An 18,591-nucleotide genomic window follows, 5' to 3' on the forward strand; every position below is an offset into this window, starting at 1 on the left:
GGAAGTAAAAATAATCTTAAAGGAGCTAATAGAAAACCGTAAGGTTAAGAAAGAAAAGATGTAGGAAAGAATAAATTTTGGCTTAAGAGTAAGATGGAATCAAAATAAGCTGCGACAAATCCTAGAAATCTCTCTCAATTGAAAGAGAATATAATTGTGCCATATGTAATAGTCCAATCACCCTACCAATCAGATAAAAGTAGAAAAATAGGTGGTATTATTACAGTCAACACTTATTGAGTGTTTAAAAAAGGCCAGATATCCTGCTAAATACTATCAAAATCTTAGTTCATGGAGTACTCACAACAGACCCCACTGTATGGATGAGAAAACTTGGAAACAGATAGGTTAAGTCTATGGCTTGTAACAGGAAGAGCTGGGAAGAGTTTTGTACTCAGTTGACTCACCTAGCACAGCTGTGCTGGTAGTTTCTATTTTCAAGCAAAATGTGATATAATTTTAGGTCAAGAAGGATCCCACAGCCAAATGGACAGGACAGCTAGCCCTATCTGGATTCTGATTTCTCAGTGAAGACTTTTCCCAAGCAGTTGTTGAATTAGTTGACTACAAAAGAACATTTTAAAAAATGAAAAATATTTTGACAATGTAACTCATAGAGCTAGGACCATTTTTCATTATATATTTGAGTCAGCATTTTATTTTTCTCAACCCTTTGTGACAGAATGCAGTTTGAAAAACGTTACTCTTTTTCTTTTCATATCTTTTTAAAAGTCACGTCTACATACTGCAGAAAATCAAATGATCGCCTTCCAATTTATAAACAAGGGAGAATTGTCCAAGCCAGGCAGAAATTCTAAAGTGGTGTCTTATTATTTTAGTGTCACAGAGAACTTAATCTGTTACTATTGGTGATTGTAGATAGTAGATGGAACATGACCTATTACAATAGTGAAATTTTCTTTCTCTTTTCAGTTATTCTTTTCACGGTCTTGACCTTGTAGTCTAATAACTGGAACAGCTGAGGGAACTGGATTACTTACATCTCTGCTTTTGCAAGCTGAAGTACAGCCTTCATGGTAGAATGTGAGGCCTGTGGTAACGCTATAAGGGGAAGGAATGGAGCTGCTTACCCTCAACTTCCAGCTTCACCAATTTGGAATATGCCGTCCCAAGGCTGTTTTTTGCCACACATCGATAATGTCCTGCATCTTCCTTTTGCACATTATGAATCCTTAAACTCCCAGATTCAAGAACTGCAATGCGGGAATTTTCCTGCCAGGGATAAGGACATAAATTTTAAAATGTCTGTGGCTCTAACAAGGACACATTTGCAACATTTCATCAAGTTATTGTCATTACTGTCATCATCAAAAATATCATTTCAACATTTATTTGGCACTTATCATGTACAACATATAATCTTAAATGAGATAATACAAGATTACATAAATTAATTTAAATAATAATCCCATAAGATATAGTTTATTTTTATTTTCTTTCATCACATGATGACACCAAGGCTTATTTGATTTCCTAAAATTCATATCTAAGTCTGTTTGATTAAAAGCATTGCTTTTCACTACCATATTTACTGCACACACTGTATAATATCCTTAAAAGAATATATGTCCTTTGAAAAAAATGGGAAGTTCTACAAATAATGCAAAAATTTATTTTTGAAGTTAAAATATTACATTTATGTTTTCTTCCAGTACTCTAAGTTCAGTAACATACATAGAGCCAGCCCTTACTGTTATTGTTGGAAGGGCATCGATATTTAGAACAAAAAAAGAGCCAGAGAATTATATAGATTATCATAAGCATTTCATGCATTTTATTTTAAATAAAACAAAGCTAATTGATTGCATACTTTATTTCAATTATTTGACATATATCAATACCTATGTATTCCCCATGGAATATTCTATTATATAGGCATTAGATACAAAAGTGGTACAAAATAAGCGTATGAATAATACATTTTTAATTTGACTACTCTTTGCAATTGAGGTATTCATCAAAATGTTTGTTTGTTCAGCAGTCTTGACTCTTCACACTATTTTATCTCCAGAATATTCTCATTTCTTTTACACCTCACTTCTCTCTCTCCTCCCAGAAACTAACAGGTCTAAAGCCTGAATTTTAGTCCCATCTTTTTTGCTTCCTGAGTCTCCAAGATTCAATGTTAAAAAATAAATATTCAACCAACCAAGCAACCAGTCATCCAAGCAACCAACAAAAAAGGCTCTAGCTTTGCTTTTGCTTTGCTTCTGTTTTCATCCCTAATACTACTGGTCCCATCTTGTTTTTTCTCTAGCCAGCCCCAACCAGAATGTCTTATGATTTGCATAGATGGAAATAGAAAGATTTAAATTTGGTTAAAATGTTACGCACGGAAAAAATCTTATATTGAAGTTTGTAAGTGTGTAACAGAGTTTGCAATGGATTGTTTTATTTGAAAATATGTCGTATATGCTTTTTTTTAAAACATAATAATCACTTACCCTGAGAGTGCTATCTCCCTTAATCCATGACACAGATGGTTTGGGATTGCCCATTGTAGTACATGGTAGAACTGCTTTTAATCCTTCTATTATTTTTACATTTATGGGAGGACGAGTTATTTTAGGTTCTAAAGGGAAATAAAAATTCAAAATTAAAAAGAGAATATGGCTTTATTAAACTTAGAGTTTCTAACTTTCTATTTAATTCTAAATATCCATTTAAAGAATAATTTTAGGCATATTATATTACAAATTCACCAAGTGCTAAGACAGGTTTTTAGTGGATGTAAAACATAAGTCATTTTTAAAATTTTAGGTTATCTCTGTTTTATTAATATCTTGAAAAACATATATTTGTGAAACATATTAGGAGTTTAAAGTTATCAATATTCTTCACTTTAAAAGATAGTTAATAAAAAGTTGATAAAATAAGCTTTCACCATAACAATTCAACATTACTTGATTCACAAAAACAGATATGAAAACATTTGGAAAAATGTTTTAAGCTTATATTTTTCATATATTTCTGAGTTATAACATACTTTCCCTTTAGTTCCATTTTAATTTGACTGTTAAATCTGATGACTAAAAATTATACACATTTATCCCCTAGAAAGTAAACCAGATGTTGTTGTATTAATAATCAGAGAAATTCTGTCATACGATTTATGGTAACTCTACGAAGCAAACTTGGGTAATTTACTATTCTATGAAACACTCTTAAATTAATTCTTTCAGAAAAAATAGTTTGTGTCACATAATTTTTATTCTCCAGTATTAAGCTTTCAGAGGAAGAAGTTATTAAATCTAATATATAGAAGAATTGACAAGTTCAGGACACCAGTTATTTTACTTCTTGAAACATTCATAAAATAATAAAAACTAAATTTATGTTCTTAGTAATCTTATGTTACAGATACAAAACAGGGGACTGTCTTTGCAGGAGAGACTACAGAGAAAGAGATGCATTTTATTTCTTTCAGGTCATGTGCCATAATCAATTTGTTATTTTGACAGAGGAGAGTATGAAATGATTTTTTTTCTTTGTACTTGAATTATGTGTTTGTGTATGTGTGTTGGGAGTTGGTTTGGTGGTGGCTGTGATATTTGCAAAGACCGCGTGTTATATTTTTTAATCTAGATACTTATTGACTTTTAGAGGTGGTTTGGCCTTGCATTGTGGCAAAAATACAAGACAGGCTTTAGGACATATTATAGGAGAATGTCAGTTTTGTCACTTTGCCTGTTATCTAAAGCGTGACAGTTCTGATCATCAGCAATGAATACCTACTTTTAGATAATGTCCAGGCACCTTAATTGTGAGTTGGGTGGTCCTATAACTGCTGGCAAAAGCTTAGCTTAAGAGTTGATATTCTTACAATATAGTTAAAGAGAGTGTTATCCATTCCTTCTGTTGGTTTCCCAGAACTGATCCGTATGGCAAACTTGAGTCACAAATGTCTTAGGCATGGAACCTTTGTTAAAAGTAAATAACTCTATTTTTCTCAGTGAAATAGATCTGTTGGGTGAGTAGTGGGAAGAACCCTTATGGGAAATTGAATATAAAGTAAACTAAGAATAAATTGAGTATGTATTGTTGTAGAAGCATGGATTCTCCACTCTAAGGGAACATAATTTGGATGGAGGCACGAACACTGATGAATCAGAAGTGGTCATCATATTGAGACAGGATGCTGGAAAGATTCTTCTATGCTGTCACCGAGACCTTAGTTGACTGATCATAAAGAATTTAGAGTTTCTGGGGAAGGTCCTGGAATAATTAGAGTAGCGATGGGTGCAGAGACCTTGGGGGTCTCAGGAAGTAGTGTAGAAGCACTCCAAAATTTTAACAGTTGGGACGGTCACACCAGTGTATACCTTCACAAATGGATGAGCTTTTCTAAGGAGAGGGTGGAGAAAAGAAGAGAAGAAAAGAAGATTTAGGATAGAACCAAAATAAGAACATTTTGTGCCAGAGAGATTAGGAGAAATATTCAGAGGAAAGGTAGCAGCACAAATTAGTAAAATATGTAAATATGCTCTGTCTCTAGAAATAAGACTTCATTATTTAACAGATGAGAGCATCCTAACTTTCTTACTTGATTTTTCTCACTGCCCCACATGCTGAAAGACTGCTTGTAGATACATCTCTACCCACTTACTCATAGAATCCTCGAATCGGCTATCCCATAATGTCCCACTAGCCCCATTAGGGAACTATTCTAATTAATCTAAGACTTCATTTATAAGTATGATCAAACATAAAAGATTAATAAGCATTTGAGAAAAATCGTGACCACAAAAGAACCAAAATAAAATAAAAAACTTATCCTGAAGAAAGCAGAAATAAATCAGGGGAAAGAAGAAAATAAAAAAGAAATGCATTACTAATAGTTTACAGAGACTTGAGTGAATAATGCATCATAAAATATATAGAGTTTGCTACCAAAAAATAAGGAGCAATTAGAAAAGAAGTAATTCTTAGAAATTAAAAATATGGATTTTTAAGATCAAAGTAATCAATATAAGGGCGGAATAGCAGAATGGTCATATTGAAGACCAAATTCATGCTATAGAAGGAAAAGTTAAATAAATCTTTAAGAAGGTGAAATATCAAGATAGATATGTAGAAAATATGAAAAAAATGGAGTCATGTCAAATTGAAAAAGGAGATCTAATATCTATTACTTAAGAGTTTAAGAACGAGAGAGAGAAAGAGGAGAAAGAGAAAAAAAATGTACCTCATTTTGAAAAAAAAATCTCACTTTTGATCATTAGGTCAAAAAGATCCACCTAAAACTAAATAAGAATAATAAATAAAATACACACCTAACATATTCTTGTGAATATGAGAAAGTCTAAAAATAAAGAGGAAAATCCTAAAATTGTTAAGAAAGGTGAACATCAGATTTACCTGTAAAAAAAAAAAAGAAAAAGATTTCTCATCTGCCAGAATGTCAGATAATAATGAATAATTGTCTACAAAAAGCTAAGGAGAAAGCCTTTTTAAACTCTCATTCTGTACTCAAATTATCACCCAAGAGTGAGGGCAAAGTAAGGACTTTCTGACATGCTAAGACTCAGAACACATATCTCACATGCTCAGACTCTGAGAAGAAGCAGCTAATGACTTCCTCCAGCAAAACAATTACACCAAAATAAAAAGAGAAAAGGTGAAGAAATAGTGATGAAAACCACCAACAACAATAACAAAAAGGTCTCTGGTGGAACTGGATTCCTTTAATTTGCATGGTGCCAGTATTCATGTTTATGTGATTTTTTCCAATCAGTAGTGTGGTGTCAGGAGAAAATAAAAGTTAGATTATTACAAGGATGACAGTTGGTAAGCGGCAGCTACTTCCAGTATAGGAGGTCATGAGATTTGAGGATTCTGGTAAGGGAGTGCTTGATGATAGAATACCATGTTGGAGAGAGAACTAAGTAAGGGAGGAAAGAAGTCCCATCTGGGGGTCAGTGAGAGGGGGTCAGTGATAGTATGTAGCGGAAATAAGGGAGTAGAACGAGGTTGACTCTATGTTTAGTTGATAAGGAGACAGATGGAGTTCGTGCCTTCTTTTTTGGATGCAAATCATAAGTGTGGGAAACTGCTTCCTACATCAAAAAGAGATGGAAATAGAAGTGTTCTTGTTTAGAGTGTGAACTACTGGAGTCTAAGATTTTAAATACAGTTCATTTCCTGGGGGTGACCGATCATTGATTGGGTAGGCTGATAAAGAGTTAAGGCGAACATCACTGGATTGAGGACATCAAGAAATTGTAAGGATGAAGTGGCTAGTGGTTCTGTTTCATGACTGTTAAAATTCCCTAGGATGACAGCAGGAGTAGGGGTGGGTAGAAAGATAATAAGCTTGGAATCAAAGTCTTTGATAAATGTAGGGGAGAGTCTAGAATTGAGAAGATGATTTGATGAGTAGAGTTTGAGGAGAGAATGGTCAGATGGCATAAGTCATTATGAGAGGAAAGATTTTGCACAGGAATACACAGTATAATGGCTCAAATGCAGTAACAAGGGCTAGATAAGCTGTGAATACTTGCTAGACTTGTGGACCTGAAGTGGGGGAAAAATAACCTTCATTTAAGCAGAAAAGTCACTCAAGTGTGAAAAGACTCTCAAGAAAAATCAAGCTTGAAATAAAGCAAAAGGGTAGAAGAAATATTTGTTAAGAGCTTAGAGATTAAAAAAAAAAGGCAGGGTGTATGATTGTAAAGTAACTGTTCTAAAGGCACAGGTGGGAGGTTTAAGAGGGAGGCTCCTCAGTCAGGGTGGAACAAATAAAGAGCTAAGTAAAGGCAAGAAAATGGAGAGGAGAGAGAACTAAGAGGCTTGCCTTTGGGTGGTGGTTGATGGCAAGGATATGAGGTGTGGAATTAACTGCCTCAAGGTTATTTGGAACTTAAACTTGTCTAGCTGTGGAACCTCCAGGTCTGTGGAAGGCTCTATTTACTGCCTGCTTCAAAGTATACCAAGTCAACTTTAAAATCAATAGACGATTCTTTTTCTCACTCACTCATCTTCACTTGCAGAGCCCCACAACTCTCAGCAGCTCCTCCTATGCCATTGTTGGCTATGCAGCAGTAAATGCCATCGTCACTGTCCTCCACACTCAGGATGGTGAGGAGCTGCCCATTCTCCCGGATGCTGTACCGGGTATCAAAGAGCCTGTAGATCATCGAGAAAAATGGCAGGTTAGGGCCTCACGTGTGATTTTTCAGCTATGATTAATTGAACAAATGGATGACTTGTCAATGGAGAAAGTAGAGTCGAGGTAAAAGGAAACGAGTGAATTCTGAATAATAGAATAACCTTATTTAGTTCTATAAAGCTAACATTATATCCTAATCTTTGCTAGGCACCAATAATCAAAGCACCATTGAGCCCTTCAAAAATGTTTTCAAAAGGTGATGCCTACTGACAAGAACAAATGCTTTTGCTTTGGGCAATTCTCTTGACCTCTCTGAAGTTCAGATTTTACATGTATAAAATGAGAAAATTCTCATTTCATATGTTCTAGAAGGTGAACTTTAATACTGCTGAACGCTGTGATTGCATTTATGTCCAAGATAATTCGCAAGGCAGCAGTGGGCATTCTTACCAGAAAAAGGTAGAATACTTACTTAATGAGAATTTTATTTCTAGTCCAGGAAATTTCAGGCTGGGGATAGGATTCCACTGCACACATGAAAGTAGCTACTTCTTCAACTAAGGCATCCACTGTTTCAAGAGGAGTGGTGATGACGGGAGCTAACAGGAGAGAAGAAATAGAATGAGATCATTCTAGGATGTTGTTTACAACCCTCTGTAAGTACTTAGAGGCCACTACATACCTGAAGGAAAATTGTATTTCCCTATAGCAGAAATTTGCCAAAAGGAAGGAACATTTTATGTAAAGAATTTGGTTTCTACTCTCAAACTAAGCATTTGAGAATCAAAAAAAAAAAAAAAAAAAAAGAGAAAGCTTTCAGCAGAATAGGACTTAGAATTTATTATATATGAGTAGGGGCAGATCCAGGCTTTGTGAAGCCCAAAGTTATATAATTTGAGTGCCCTCTTTAAGAACGAAAATATGAAATTGTAAATACAAAATATCTGTGGCTACCCCAACACCAATCAACTTGAAGGGAAGTATGACTGAAGGAAAATCAGAGTGGAAAGAGACAGCAACCTTAATAATTATTTTAAAACATTTTTGCCACATCATATAAAAATATATGTTCATATGAACAAATTGCTAGAGTCCACTGAGGGTCTTAGAGTAGACTCTTGAAAATAAGGTATTTTGAAGTTGAAGCTTCGTCCGATTTATAGAGAATTCACATCTACATATGAGTAGATTATAGAGATTCCATAATCAAAAGACAAATAACCCAAATAAAAAATGAGCAAAGGATCTGAATAGACATTTTTCCAGTGAATGTATACCAATGGCCAATAAGAACATGAAAAGATGCTCAAAATCATTAGCTATTAAGGAAATGCAAATCAAAACCACAATAAGATATCGCCTCACGTCCACTAGCATGGCTATAATCAAAAAGAAAGATAACAAATAACAAATGTTGTTATCTTTATGCATGGCTGGTGAGAATATAAAATTATGCAGCCACTGTGAGAAACAGTATGGTCATTCCTTAAAACAGTAAACATAGAATTACTATGTAACCCAGTAATTCAACTTCTGGGGATATACCTAAAAGAATTGAGAGCAGGGACTCAAATAGATATTTGTACACCATTTTAAAGCAGCGTTATTCACAATAAGCAAAAAGTGGAAGCAACCCAAGTGTTTTCCAACAAATTAACAGGTAAATAAATGTGCTTTATCCATAGAATGAAATATCGCTTGGCAATAAAAAGAAATGAGGTACTGATATGTGCTACAACATGTATGAATCTTGGAAACAATAAACTAATTGCAAGAAGCCAGTCACAAGGACAACACATTGTACAATTCCATTTCAATGAAATGTTCAGAATAGGCAAATCTAATAGAGACAGAAAATATATTAGAGATTACCTGGGATTGCAGGAGAGGAAGAAAAGATTAGGGAATAATGACTAGAAGCAAAAGATGTGTAAAGCACATCTCTGCCTTTAAGAGCCTACAATCTAGATGACAAGATAGAGTAGATACACAAAATGAGCAGCTGTAATAATCAGTTATGCCTGCTATCCTGGTGTAATTATTAATAGTGCCCCTTTTGCTTCAAAAATGCCTGCGTTTGGGCAATAAATTATATGGTCATTTCATTTGCAAGGTGCGTATGAAAGCCAAGTGAGCAATGTGAACAATATGTTAGATGTAGGGTAGGTAATGACAACCTCATGAAACACCTAGAACAAACTGACACATTGGCCATAAAAGATACATCCATCATCAAATGAACCTAATTTTTTCAGTGAACTCAAAGGCACACTGATTGGCTGAGAGTGAAGGAAAATGGTGGTTGGGCGTTTCACTTAGCCTATATCTCCCTTAGTAATGTTATTCTTTTCTTAAAATCCAATTAAAGCATCATCTCCCAATTTCTCTGACTTATAAAATGGAGCCAAATGCCCTTTTCTTTAAACTTAGTTCATGCTGTATATGTCACTTGTACAGTACTTGTCACACAGACACTACTAACATAATCTGTTTATACCTTTGTCCCACACTCAATTATAAAAACCTTGAGCTAAATTTAGGTCAGAGTCCTTGTCTTAGACCTCTTTCTATCCCCAGGGTTAGCACCTTGACTGATGCATTGTTTAAATAAACCAGACTGTATTTCGGAGGCCTTTATAAAATGCATAATATTTTAAAAGATTGAAAGAGAGTAGTTGAAATAAGAGAAAAGAATTTTTAGGTAAAATGATGTCTTATGTATAAGATACTCTTTTCCAACTTTCCACTGAAAATAACCAGTAAAATATACAGAATGTAGTAAAAAGAAAAAGAAAGGAAAGGTATTAAAGAATAGTTAAGAAACATAAAACATAGATTGACAGGCACTTCTAATAGAAGCTCCAGAAAAATAAAACAGAGGGAATGGCCTAGAAGCAATATATAAAGGAATACATAGATGATTATGTTTAAAAACTAAAAAAAACCCATGAATATTCAGATCGAAAGTTTCCACCAAGTGCCAAGCCAGAGAAAGAAAAATAAATTCATCCCTAGATATGTTGGATGAAAACTATAGAAAATTAAAGGCAGAAATCTTAAACCCTATTAGAAAAAAAAGGGCATTCGCCTTAATAGGAATGACAGTTAGTCTGACATAAGATTACTCAGATTATTCAGCAACATTTAGTACCAATAGGCAATGGACTAATATCTATAAAGTTCCAAGATAAAATGTTAGCCTGGAGTTCTACAGCCGGTTTAGATAATAATTTTAAAATTAGACAATAAAGACATAAACACATACTGAAAGTGTTTACCGCTCATAGATTTTCTCTGAAACAGTTACTGAAGTATATAAACTCAGTAAAAAATAACTTGTACCCAAAAGAAAAGGATGAGAGATAAGAAACAATAGTAAGCATAGATGGTGGTAAAATATAATTGTAATTTTAACACACTGTGGAGGATAAAAAAACAAACCACTAATTTCTGTGTTTAAAAAAGAACGGAACTAAAATTCTAGATAAATAATTGTAAGATGAAAGTTCAGGCAAGAAGTTCAGTGGATATTAAAACTTGCTAAGCTCTTTACCACAAACAGGAAGATGACAAGTACTGAAAAACTACAAATATAGGAAGAAAAACACATTTAACCATACACGTTAAGTGCGCATGTTAAAACTTTATTAATGTTTTGTTTGTTCGTTTGATTTCACTTATATGTGAAATCTAAAAACAAAATAAAGAAACAAACAGAACAGAAACAAACTCATACAGAGAACAGACTAATAATGGAAGCCAAGTGGAAATGGGTTGGGGGGATGGGTGGAAAGTTGAAAAGGATGAAGTACAGATTGCCAGTTATAAAAATAGTCACAGGGATGTAAAGCACAGGGAATACAAGGAATATAATACAAAAGAAATTACTAAGAATAAAGAATAGAGATTAAGACTATAGAATAATAATAAAGAATAGATTAAAAACCAAAACTTTCAAAGCAGTGGGAGAAAACAAGAGGGACTGTAACTGTATCAATCAAAAGAACTGGAGAAGGAAGAAAGAAGAAGGAGAAAAGGGTGATAAGAAAAAGCATGGTTAAACAGAAGACACAAAATAATATGGAAGGAATGTGCCCAAATATAGCAAAAATCACAGTAAATGCCAGTGGTATAAACTGACCTATGAAAAGAGAGACACTATCATACAGGATTAAAAAACACAAAAGACACACCTAAATAAATTAAAACAGAAATGTTGGAAACGAAGAGAAGGGAAAATATATACAGAGTAAATACTACTTAAAGTAATAAAGTAATAAAGCAGGACTAATATAAGAATAAATAGAATATAAGGTGATATGCATTTACAGAATGAAAAGAAATACTACTTAATGATAAAAGGAATAATTCATCAGAAAGATTAAACAATTGTGAATCTTAATTATTTAAAAATATAGACAAAATAAATAAAGCCAAATGTTACAATGAAGTAATAGGCTAAATTTTTAAAGAAAATTACACACACACATGCACACTCACACACAAACACACACACATACACAAGCAAGAATAAATGAATATCAAAATGATAAAAGCGTTTTCCTCTAAGCGTGAGCATTATGTATAATTTTATATTTTTCTTTTGCTGTATCTCAAAGTGTTAAAAAATTAATACACATTATCTTTATAATAAAAAATATATCAAATAAATCAGAATGCCACAGAAATGTTCATTTTCCAGTGCAATGGAAGAAAACTTTATTTGGTATCAGTTTGAGAAAGTCATTCTCTTAAGAAAAACCTATGTATTCTCTAAATAACTAATAAATAAAATAAACAATCAATTGTATAATCGCATCAAGATTAAGAGATAAAAACAAAACATATTAAGTTTGTGGGATGCAGGTAGTGATGGGCCTAAAGGTTAATTGATAATATGAATGATTTCATTGTTTAAAAAGAAAGATTATTGAGCAAATAGGCTTTGAGAGGTACTCCAGCATAGGATTTGAATACAAATCTCTGCTCCATCACTTCTCTGTTCCACCAAGTCACTTAACTAGTACTTCAGCATCTTTAGTTGTAGATGGAGATGATAACAAAACCACCACATGGGCTCATCGTGAGGATTAAATCAAAGAATATATCTAAAGCACTTAAAATTTTCTTGGCCTGTACAGACCCCTGTATGTTATTTGATTCTGTAATTGAGAAACAGAACAGTTCAGGAACTGTTCCATTTTTCTCCTCGTCTCTGGATTACATGCAAATTTACCATTACAATTTACTTCTGGGAATCTATTCCAAGGAAGTAATCTCAAAATGGAAAGGCCTATAGATGACTTTCACCGCACAAAACAGATCAATTGCACTAAATTATGCTTCCTGTAAAAAAGTGAAAGAAGAGTTAGGCAGACATTTTTGTCTCCTAGCAAAACTGCTGGGGCTCGCTTGTACTGGCTTGTGAGAGCCAAAGGTTAAGTTTTCAGAAATTTTGCGAGACAACTGTTAAATACAGCTATTATTAAAAACTAAGTTATATAAATTTATAATTGAATTATGTTAAAAACAAAGTAATAATACTCAAAATTTATCACTTCCTGATTATTTTACTACATTTTACTATTATCTCTGTTCTTGAGGTTGTTTACATTTAATGTACCTATATGGTAAAAATATTACACATCTCTTTCCAGTTCAGTGTTGGTAGCTTGAAATTGGCTGTGGTTGGAGTATTTACACCACAGAAATCAACAAATGCAACAAATCAGGGCCTTTTTTTTCCTTAAAGAAGCAGATATTAAACACATCAGCAGCTCTTATCTAACCAGGATATTATTTACACGATCACTGCAAATGGTATTTTGAAGAGTATTCATAATAGAGAATACTAGTCACATTTCAATGTTAAGTAAAAATGACAGGTAGCAAAGCTGTATAAACCATTTTATTATAATTTTTTTTTTAGGATATGTAGAAAAAAATGAAAGCAAATATACCAACATATTAACTGTCCTGTAAGCATGGGTGACTTTTTCTTTTTTCAACTTTTGTACATTTCGTGATTTCAAAATCATTCTTAATGACCATGTACTATTTCTATAAAAAATAAAATTTGTCATTAGTTTCTTCTAACTCAATATATACAGATGCAGAAGTGACAGAGGTAATAGATATGCTATTAATATTGTCTTTCCAACAAGGTGACACAAATTCTGTTGAATAGATCAAAGACAGATCAGTTAAGATTAAAGAAGTAAATGCTAGAATGTCTTTACAAACTTAGAAAGGGACAAGTGCATGAGGTTTCCGTAATTAAGGACTTTATTAAGTTGATACCTTCCCATAATGTTCAGTGGTATGACAGTCTTATGTGATTTGACTGTTTTTAATCATTTTAGCATCTAAAATTAAGAAACTACTATAGGCCATGCATTCTATTTTTCTTTCACTATCTCATTTACGTATCACAGCAAACATAAAGGCAGATACTACTATTCTCATTTGGGGGGAGGAATGGAGGCTAAGCATGATTAAATAACTTGTCTAAACATAACAAAAATATAAAGTGATAGAGCTGAACTTCACGGTTTAAATTAGTTTAAAGTTCCCATCTTTTAACTCTAATCTATACCATGTCTTCAGCATAGTACTAATTACTCACAGACAGGGGAAAATAAGGTTTACATTCATAGCAATTTCTATCAGCAGAATATAGTTGGTTAAGTCCATTTTGCCTATATTCCAAAATTATCCAAACAAATCTGCTATCAAATTTTTACTGACACAATCTCCTAGTTGTATTTAATGATACTTGTTGACTCAGCAGACCGTCTCATGTTTACTTTCATTCTCCTATCCGCCTTTCATCTCAGCCAGAGACTGTTTAAGCTAGAGCACTATTTCTTCCTTCGATCCAAGGACCACATGAATAACAAACACATGAAAATGAACACAACACTTTTCTGGACCTCAAGAGTAACTGCACTTGAATACTAGCCGCTTGATGAGAAGGCATGGTGTTACCCTTTCATCGTCTCCGGTGCCTGGTCATTCCCATACCAGCTTGTAACTGAATAGTTGCTGGTTAACATGACCAAATGATTGAGTAAACAAAGAAGTCAGGTGTATTTGCTCCTTTCTGTTTTAGTAAAATTAGGGCTCAAACTTGGAACATATTCATGTTTTCCTAGCATCATGAATACAGTATTGTTTTTTGGTATGAGAAAACACTTTGGTATTGAAAATTTTCCAAATCCCCCAAAGAAAGAGGTTATTCAGTGTTGCTCATCATTTGGCATATCTTAGAAACTGACACGTTTATTTTACTGGCGATGTAATGACGTATAAGTTGTTTTTTATCATAATAGATTTGGAACTTGTCAGTTTCATTGAGAATCTCAATAATCACTTACTACTGCTGTACCATTAATTATTTGTCACAGAACACAGAACACACTCTTGGTCCTTGCCTTCAGTGACACTGGACACAGACAGGTAAGAATTCTGTTCTGGCTCAGCTTTTTAGAATTTCTGCAATGGCCTCTCTTGAGGGCATTTGTTTGGGTTAAGACATGATCTCATAGGGGTCCATCTAAAATGTGCATGTACCCAGAAGCGATCATTTCACCAATCACCGATAATCCTTAGCATAGAACATAACATTATATGTTGAGCACCAGTAAGCACTTCTCCATTTTATGAGGAAACTGAGGCTCACAGAAGCTACATGCTTTCCCCAATGACACAAAAACAGTGGAGACTAGGAAAATAAATTTGATCTTAACAATTCTCTTCCAGGCCTTAAATGTCCTCATTTCACTTCCTTACTAATTCAACCTACACAGTATGATATGTTGCCACAGAATCTCAACTTGCTTACTCTCTAGTCCTTTAGCTGAACTAACCCTGAGAAACACTAGTCTTGAACTAATCCAACTAGCTGTCCTTGGGGCTCCTGTGTTTGTACAGTATTGTTGGATAACATGAAACAACACTGAAGATCGGGGCCACTATGGAGGTGCAGTTCCTAGACCCAGATGGGTCCTCAGCGTGGCCCACGTAGTCCTTCCATATTCTCTGGTCCACTCCTGTTATCTTTCTGAATGGGACCACTTCCTTCGGGTCCTTTACTCACCCTTCACTTGTCACTTTCCCCCAATGACCGCAAGTCCTATTTTACTGCAAAGTTGCCTACTTCGTCTTTGGAAAAATGGTAGAAATCTTGACATTTCTGTTCTCTGAAGTCAATATTATTTAAAGCAACTGTGTTTCCCCCAAACATACAATTAGTTACTCTTTCAATGAGCATCAATAAAAAATATTCATCCAGGACTTGGTGTCCCGGATTTCAATGACAGCTGTGCCTGGTTTGAATTAGTCATATGTCGAGTCTGTGAATCTTATCCCTGTATACATATGATTTAAAGAGGAGGCTGGTCGAATTATATCTAAACATAAATCACTCACACTTAAAAACTTTTAGATATGGTAGTAAATTGGGTGGAGTTTGGACAGGAGTTCTTTGTGCGTATTAAACAAATTCAGTGTTGCTTACATGAACTCCTATACTACAGCATTTAAATTCTGCCACACACTAATACTTCCGATAAAGCATTAAATATCATCGGAGTACTATGTAGTTAAGGTGAGTATTCAGTGAAATGTTGGCTACTTTCATACATGATGGTTTGTAAAATTCTCCTACTTGTGGGTTATGATAACAAGCTCATCGCTGAAAGTATCACTAGTCAGAATGAATCAGAAAGGTACTGACTTTTCCCCTTGTCACCGAACATGGGCATCTCAGTTAAACTAAAACTAAAACAATAAACTATTAATTCTACAAAGTCAATTAATTTTATAGAAAACAATAGCATGCCAACAGTTAGAAAAGAATCCACTGAATACTCTTGCACTATTTTAAATCTATTAATCTATTTTGTAATATATTATTGTGCAGATTTCCTGATTCATTCATGATAAAAGGGCTTATGGAAAATGTATACCACCTAAAAAACTCTTTTTAAAATTGCCTTCTGCCAAAAATAGAGAAAACAACTATAAGATAGTTTGCATAGAGCATTTTTATTATTTTAAATAGTATTAAGATAATAGCATATTATTCTGGGGTTTTTTTGTACCAATATATTCCATACACTTCAACATTTAAATTTTTAATAACTGTCTTCATGATGACGTTTATTCTCAGAACTGGGGCATATAGTTAATGGATGTTTTCTTTGCCAGGCCTGGTGTTTTTAGCTAAGGTTGATGTTAAACACATACTGATTTAGATTTTACAGTAAATGCAATAGACTAGATAAAATATGGTTTTAATTTTTTAACTTTACAATTTAACTATAGTAGTAAAAGCATTATAAACAAATTAATAAAGTTATAGAAACAATCTGATTATGTTACTTAAAAACTAAGATGTTTGACTTTGTTACTTTCCTGCCACTATATTCTGAAGTTTTCAGAATAGAGATAGTGTGCATTTGAATTAATGGCTTTACCTGTAAAGTCTGAAAACTGAAAATCATTTCTTTCTAGAACATAAATTAGGAGTTGTTTGTATAGAGAGGGCTTTTTCTCATGCACCAAATTCTAATTTGAACCATTAAAATCAATTGTCCTGCTCTTTAGAAGACTGAGTTTTAGTAATTTTTAGCATTTAATCATGCCATTTCATTGTAACTTTGTGGTTTAGAGTAGCACAAATAAGACTTATAACAATCCATGAGTCCAAACATCCAGGTACTGCCTTCCCGGACATCCGTTGTATGATCAGGAAGTACTAAAATAATCTGAAGCCAATGTTAAGTCTTTCTGGCTATTATTAGCTATTTGAAAAGATCTAGATTCTCTTTTATCTGGAGATACCTTAAAGTATTAGTTGGCAATTAAACGTTTAAATACATTCAAAGATACCATTCGGTTCATGTAAAATGGAAAAAGAAAGCAACAAAACAACATGTCTGTGAAATCAGGGCATTTGTGAAGAAATCTGTATGTGAATCTTAACCTTGCGGCTCCAGAAATTTTAGTGAACCAGAAAATCTAAAGCCATTTTCCCCACCTACATACAGATACGTATCTCTATAATACAAGTGTGTTCAATTCTTTGATAAAGTAAGATAAAGGGAAAGTAATTTTTTGAGTGTGTCATGAAACAAAACTCATTTTACTACAACACATTTTGAAAACTCTTTACTTTGATAACGTTTAATCTGCTTTCTCGTATCTTTTTTTAAAAAAAGAGTTCAACGAAACTCTCAGTCACTTCACAAATCACGTTTCCCAGTCTTTCTCCCTGATTTGAAATACACTAGTCTCAGTTTCATAATCCACTGGCCAGAAACCATATCACTGTGGACATTCTTGCTGCTGCGACAGGTGTTTGTCAGTTCCTTAAGTTGCTTTCCTCTCCCCTGAGGTGGTGTTATTTCCGGTACATTCCAAAGCTCTGAAAAAAACTTTCACAGTCTCTTGCCAAGCCAAATCATGACTCGGACTCAAAGTTATTGAGAACCCATTATCTTCAGGCTTTTATTAAAGAGGAAAATTGTGTGCATCTTTCTATGATTCTGATTTTTTTAGCAACTAAAATATTTATAAAGAGTTTCATAAAAATAAAACTGAAAATAGAAAGGGTTTTTGTTCAGAAGCAAACACTCTGGTTGTCTGGGAATAGGCAATGATTATATTCCTGGTGAAGCTGAGTAAAAAGATTTTCATCATCCATTTAGATCACCCTGAAGTTCGACACACACATAAACAAAACTGACCTTGATAACTTGCAGTCTAAGATTTCTATCTGCTAATGTGTCCTCTACAGGTGAGGGTTCTTCATGCACTGTATAGCTAAACTTTTTATTGCACATCTTAAGGTGGCGAGGGATGCCTATAGAAGGCATATCGTCAATCAATTGCTTATTTACATAGTTTTCTCTCTCTCCGTACATTGCACCCTTTCTTCACCACGTAAACCCCAAGCTTGCCATAATATGAATGATTCATGATCAGAGCACACACACACTTTAGAACTGTGACAAGGCAACAAGAAGATAAGATTGCTCAAACTAACCTTTTGGAAGTTTCTCAGTCCCGCTGAAGGCAACCAAGGTAAGAATGTGAATCAGTGGAATGTTGATGAGCTCTCTCATGATTAATCCAGGCTCAGGCAGGAGAAAGTTCCTTCTGGACAACTCAAGGAAAATGCCCCCACAGTTTACATTTTAAAGCATGGTTTGTTACAAAAGGGTCATCTGCTAATGACTGTGTGTGTTGGTAGCTCCACTGGCTCTAAGTATAATCAGGAATTCTCAGACTTGGCTGTAATGATGGACACAGCCAGCTGGTGAGTATCTACTTAGGCCAGTAATGCAAGTGTAGGGCTGGAGGAACAAGGGAAAGAAAATCCCTTTAGAATCCTTTTTAAGACAGTGGCAGAAGGACAATACCAGATGCCTTTTGCAACCATCGCTGTATTCCCTGAG

At 34.1% G+C, this 18,591-nt stretch overlaps 1 protein-coding gene across 6 annotated transcripts in view; it reads right to left on the reverse strand.

Moving 5' to 3' along the window:
* The window catches only part of MUSK (muscle associated receptor tyrosine kinase), a 91,645-nt gene extending 73,253 nt beyond the window's left edge, over positions 1-18,392 (reverse strand). For 3 of the 6 annotated variants that reach the window (XM_011364930.1, XM_011364928.1, XM_011364929.1), the window contains exons 1-5: positions 18,180-18,392; positions 7,602-7,728; positions 6,995-7,146; positions 2,466-2,593; positions 1,092-1,233 (exon numbers count right to left, since the gene is read on the reverse strand). In XM_011364930.1, coding sequence (XP_011363232.1) covers positions 1,092-1,233; positions 2,466-2,593; positions 6,995-7,146; positions 7,602-7,728; positions 18,180-18,258 — 628 coding nt within the window. In that variant the 5' untranslated portion in view covers positions 18,259-18,392. The remainder of the gene's footprint in view (positions 1-1,091; positions 1,234-2,465; positions 2,594-6,994; positions 7,147-7,601; positions 7,729-18,179) is intronic. The other 3 variants (XM_023533457.1, XM_023533456.1, XM_023533455.1) reach the window with 1 other exon arrangement.
* Between the last annotated feature and the right edge of the window lie 199 nt (positions 18,393-18,591).

Source organism: Pteropus vampyrus, unplaced genomic scaffold (genome assembly GCF_000151845.1).
Source record: "Pteropus vampyrus isolate Shadow unplaced genomic scaffold, Pvam_2.0 Scaffold103, whole genome shotgun sequence".
NCBI lineage: Eukaryota > Metazoa > Chordata > Mammalia > Chiroptera > Pteropodidae > Pteropus > Pteropus vampyrus.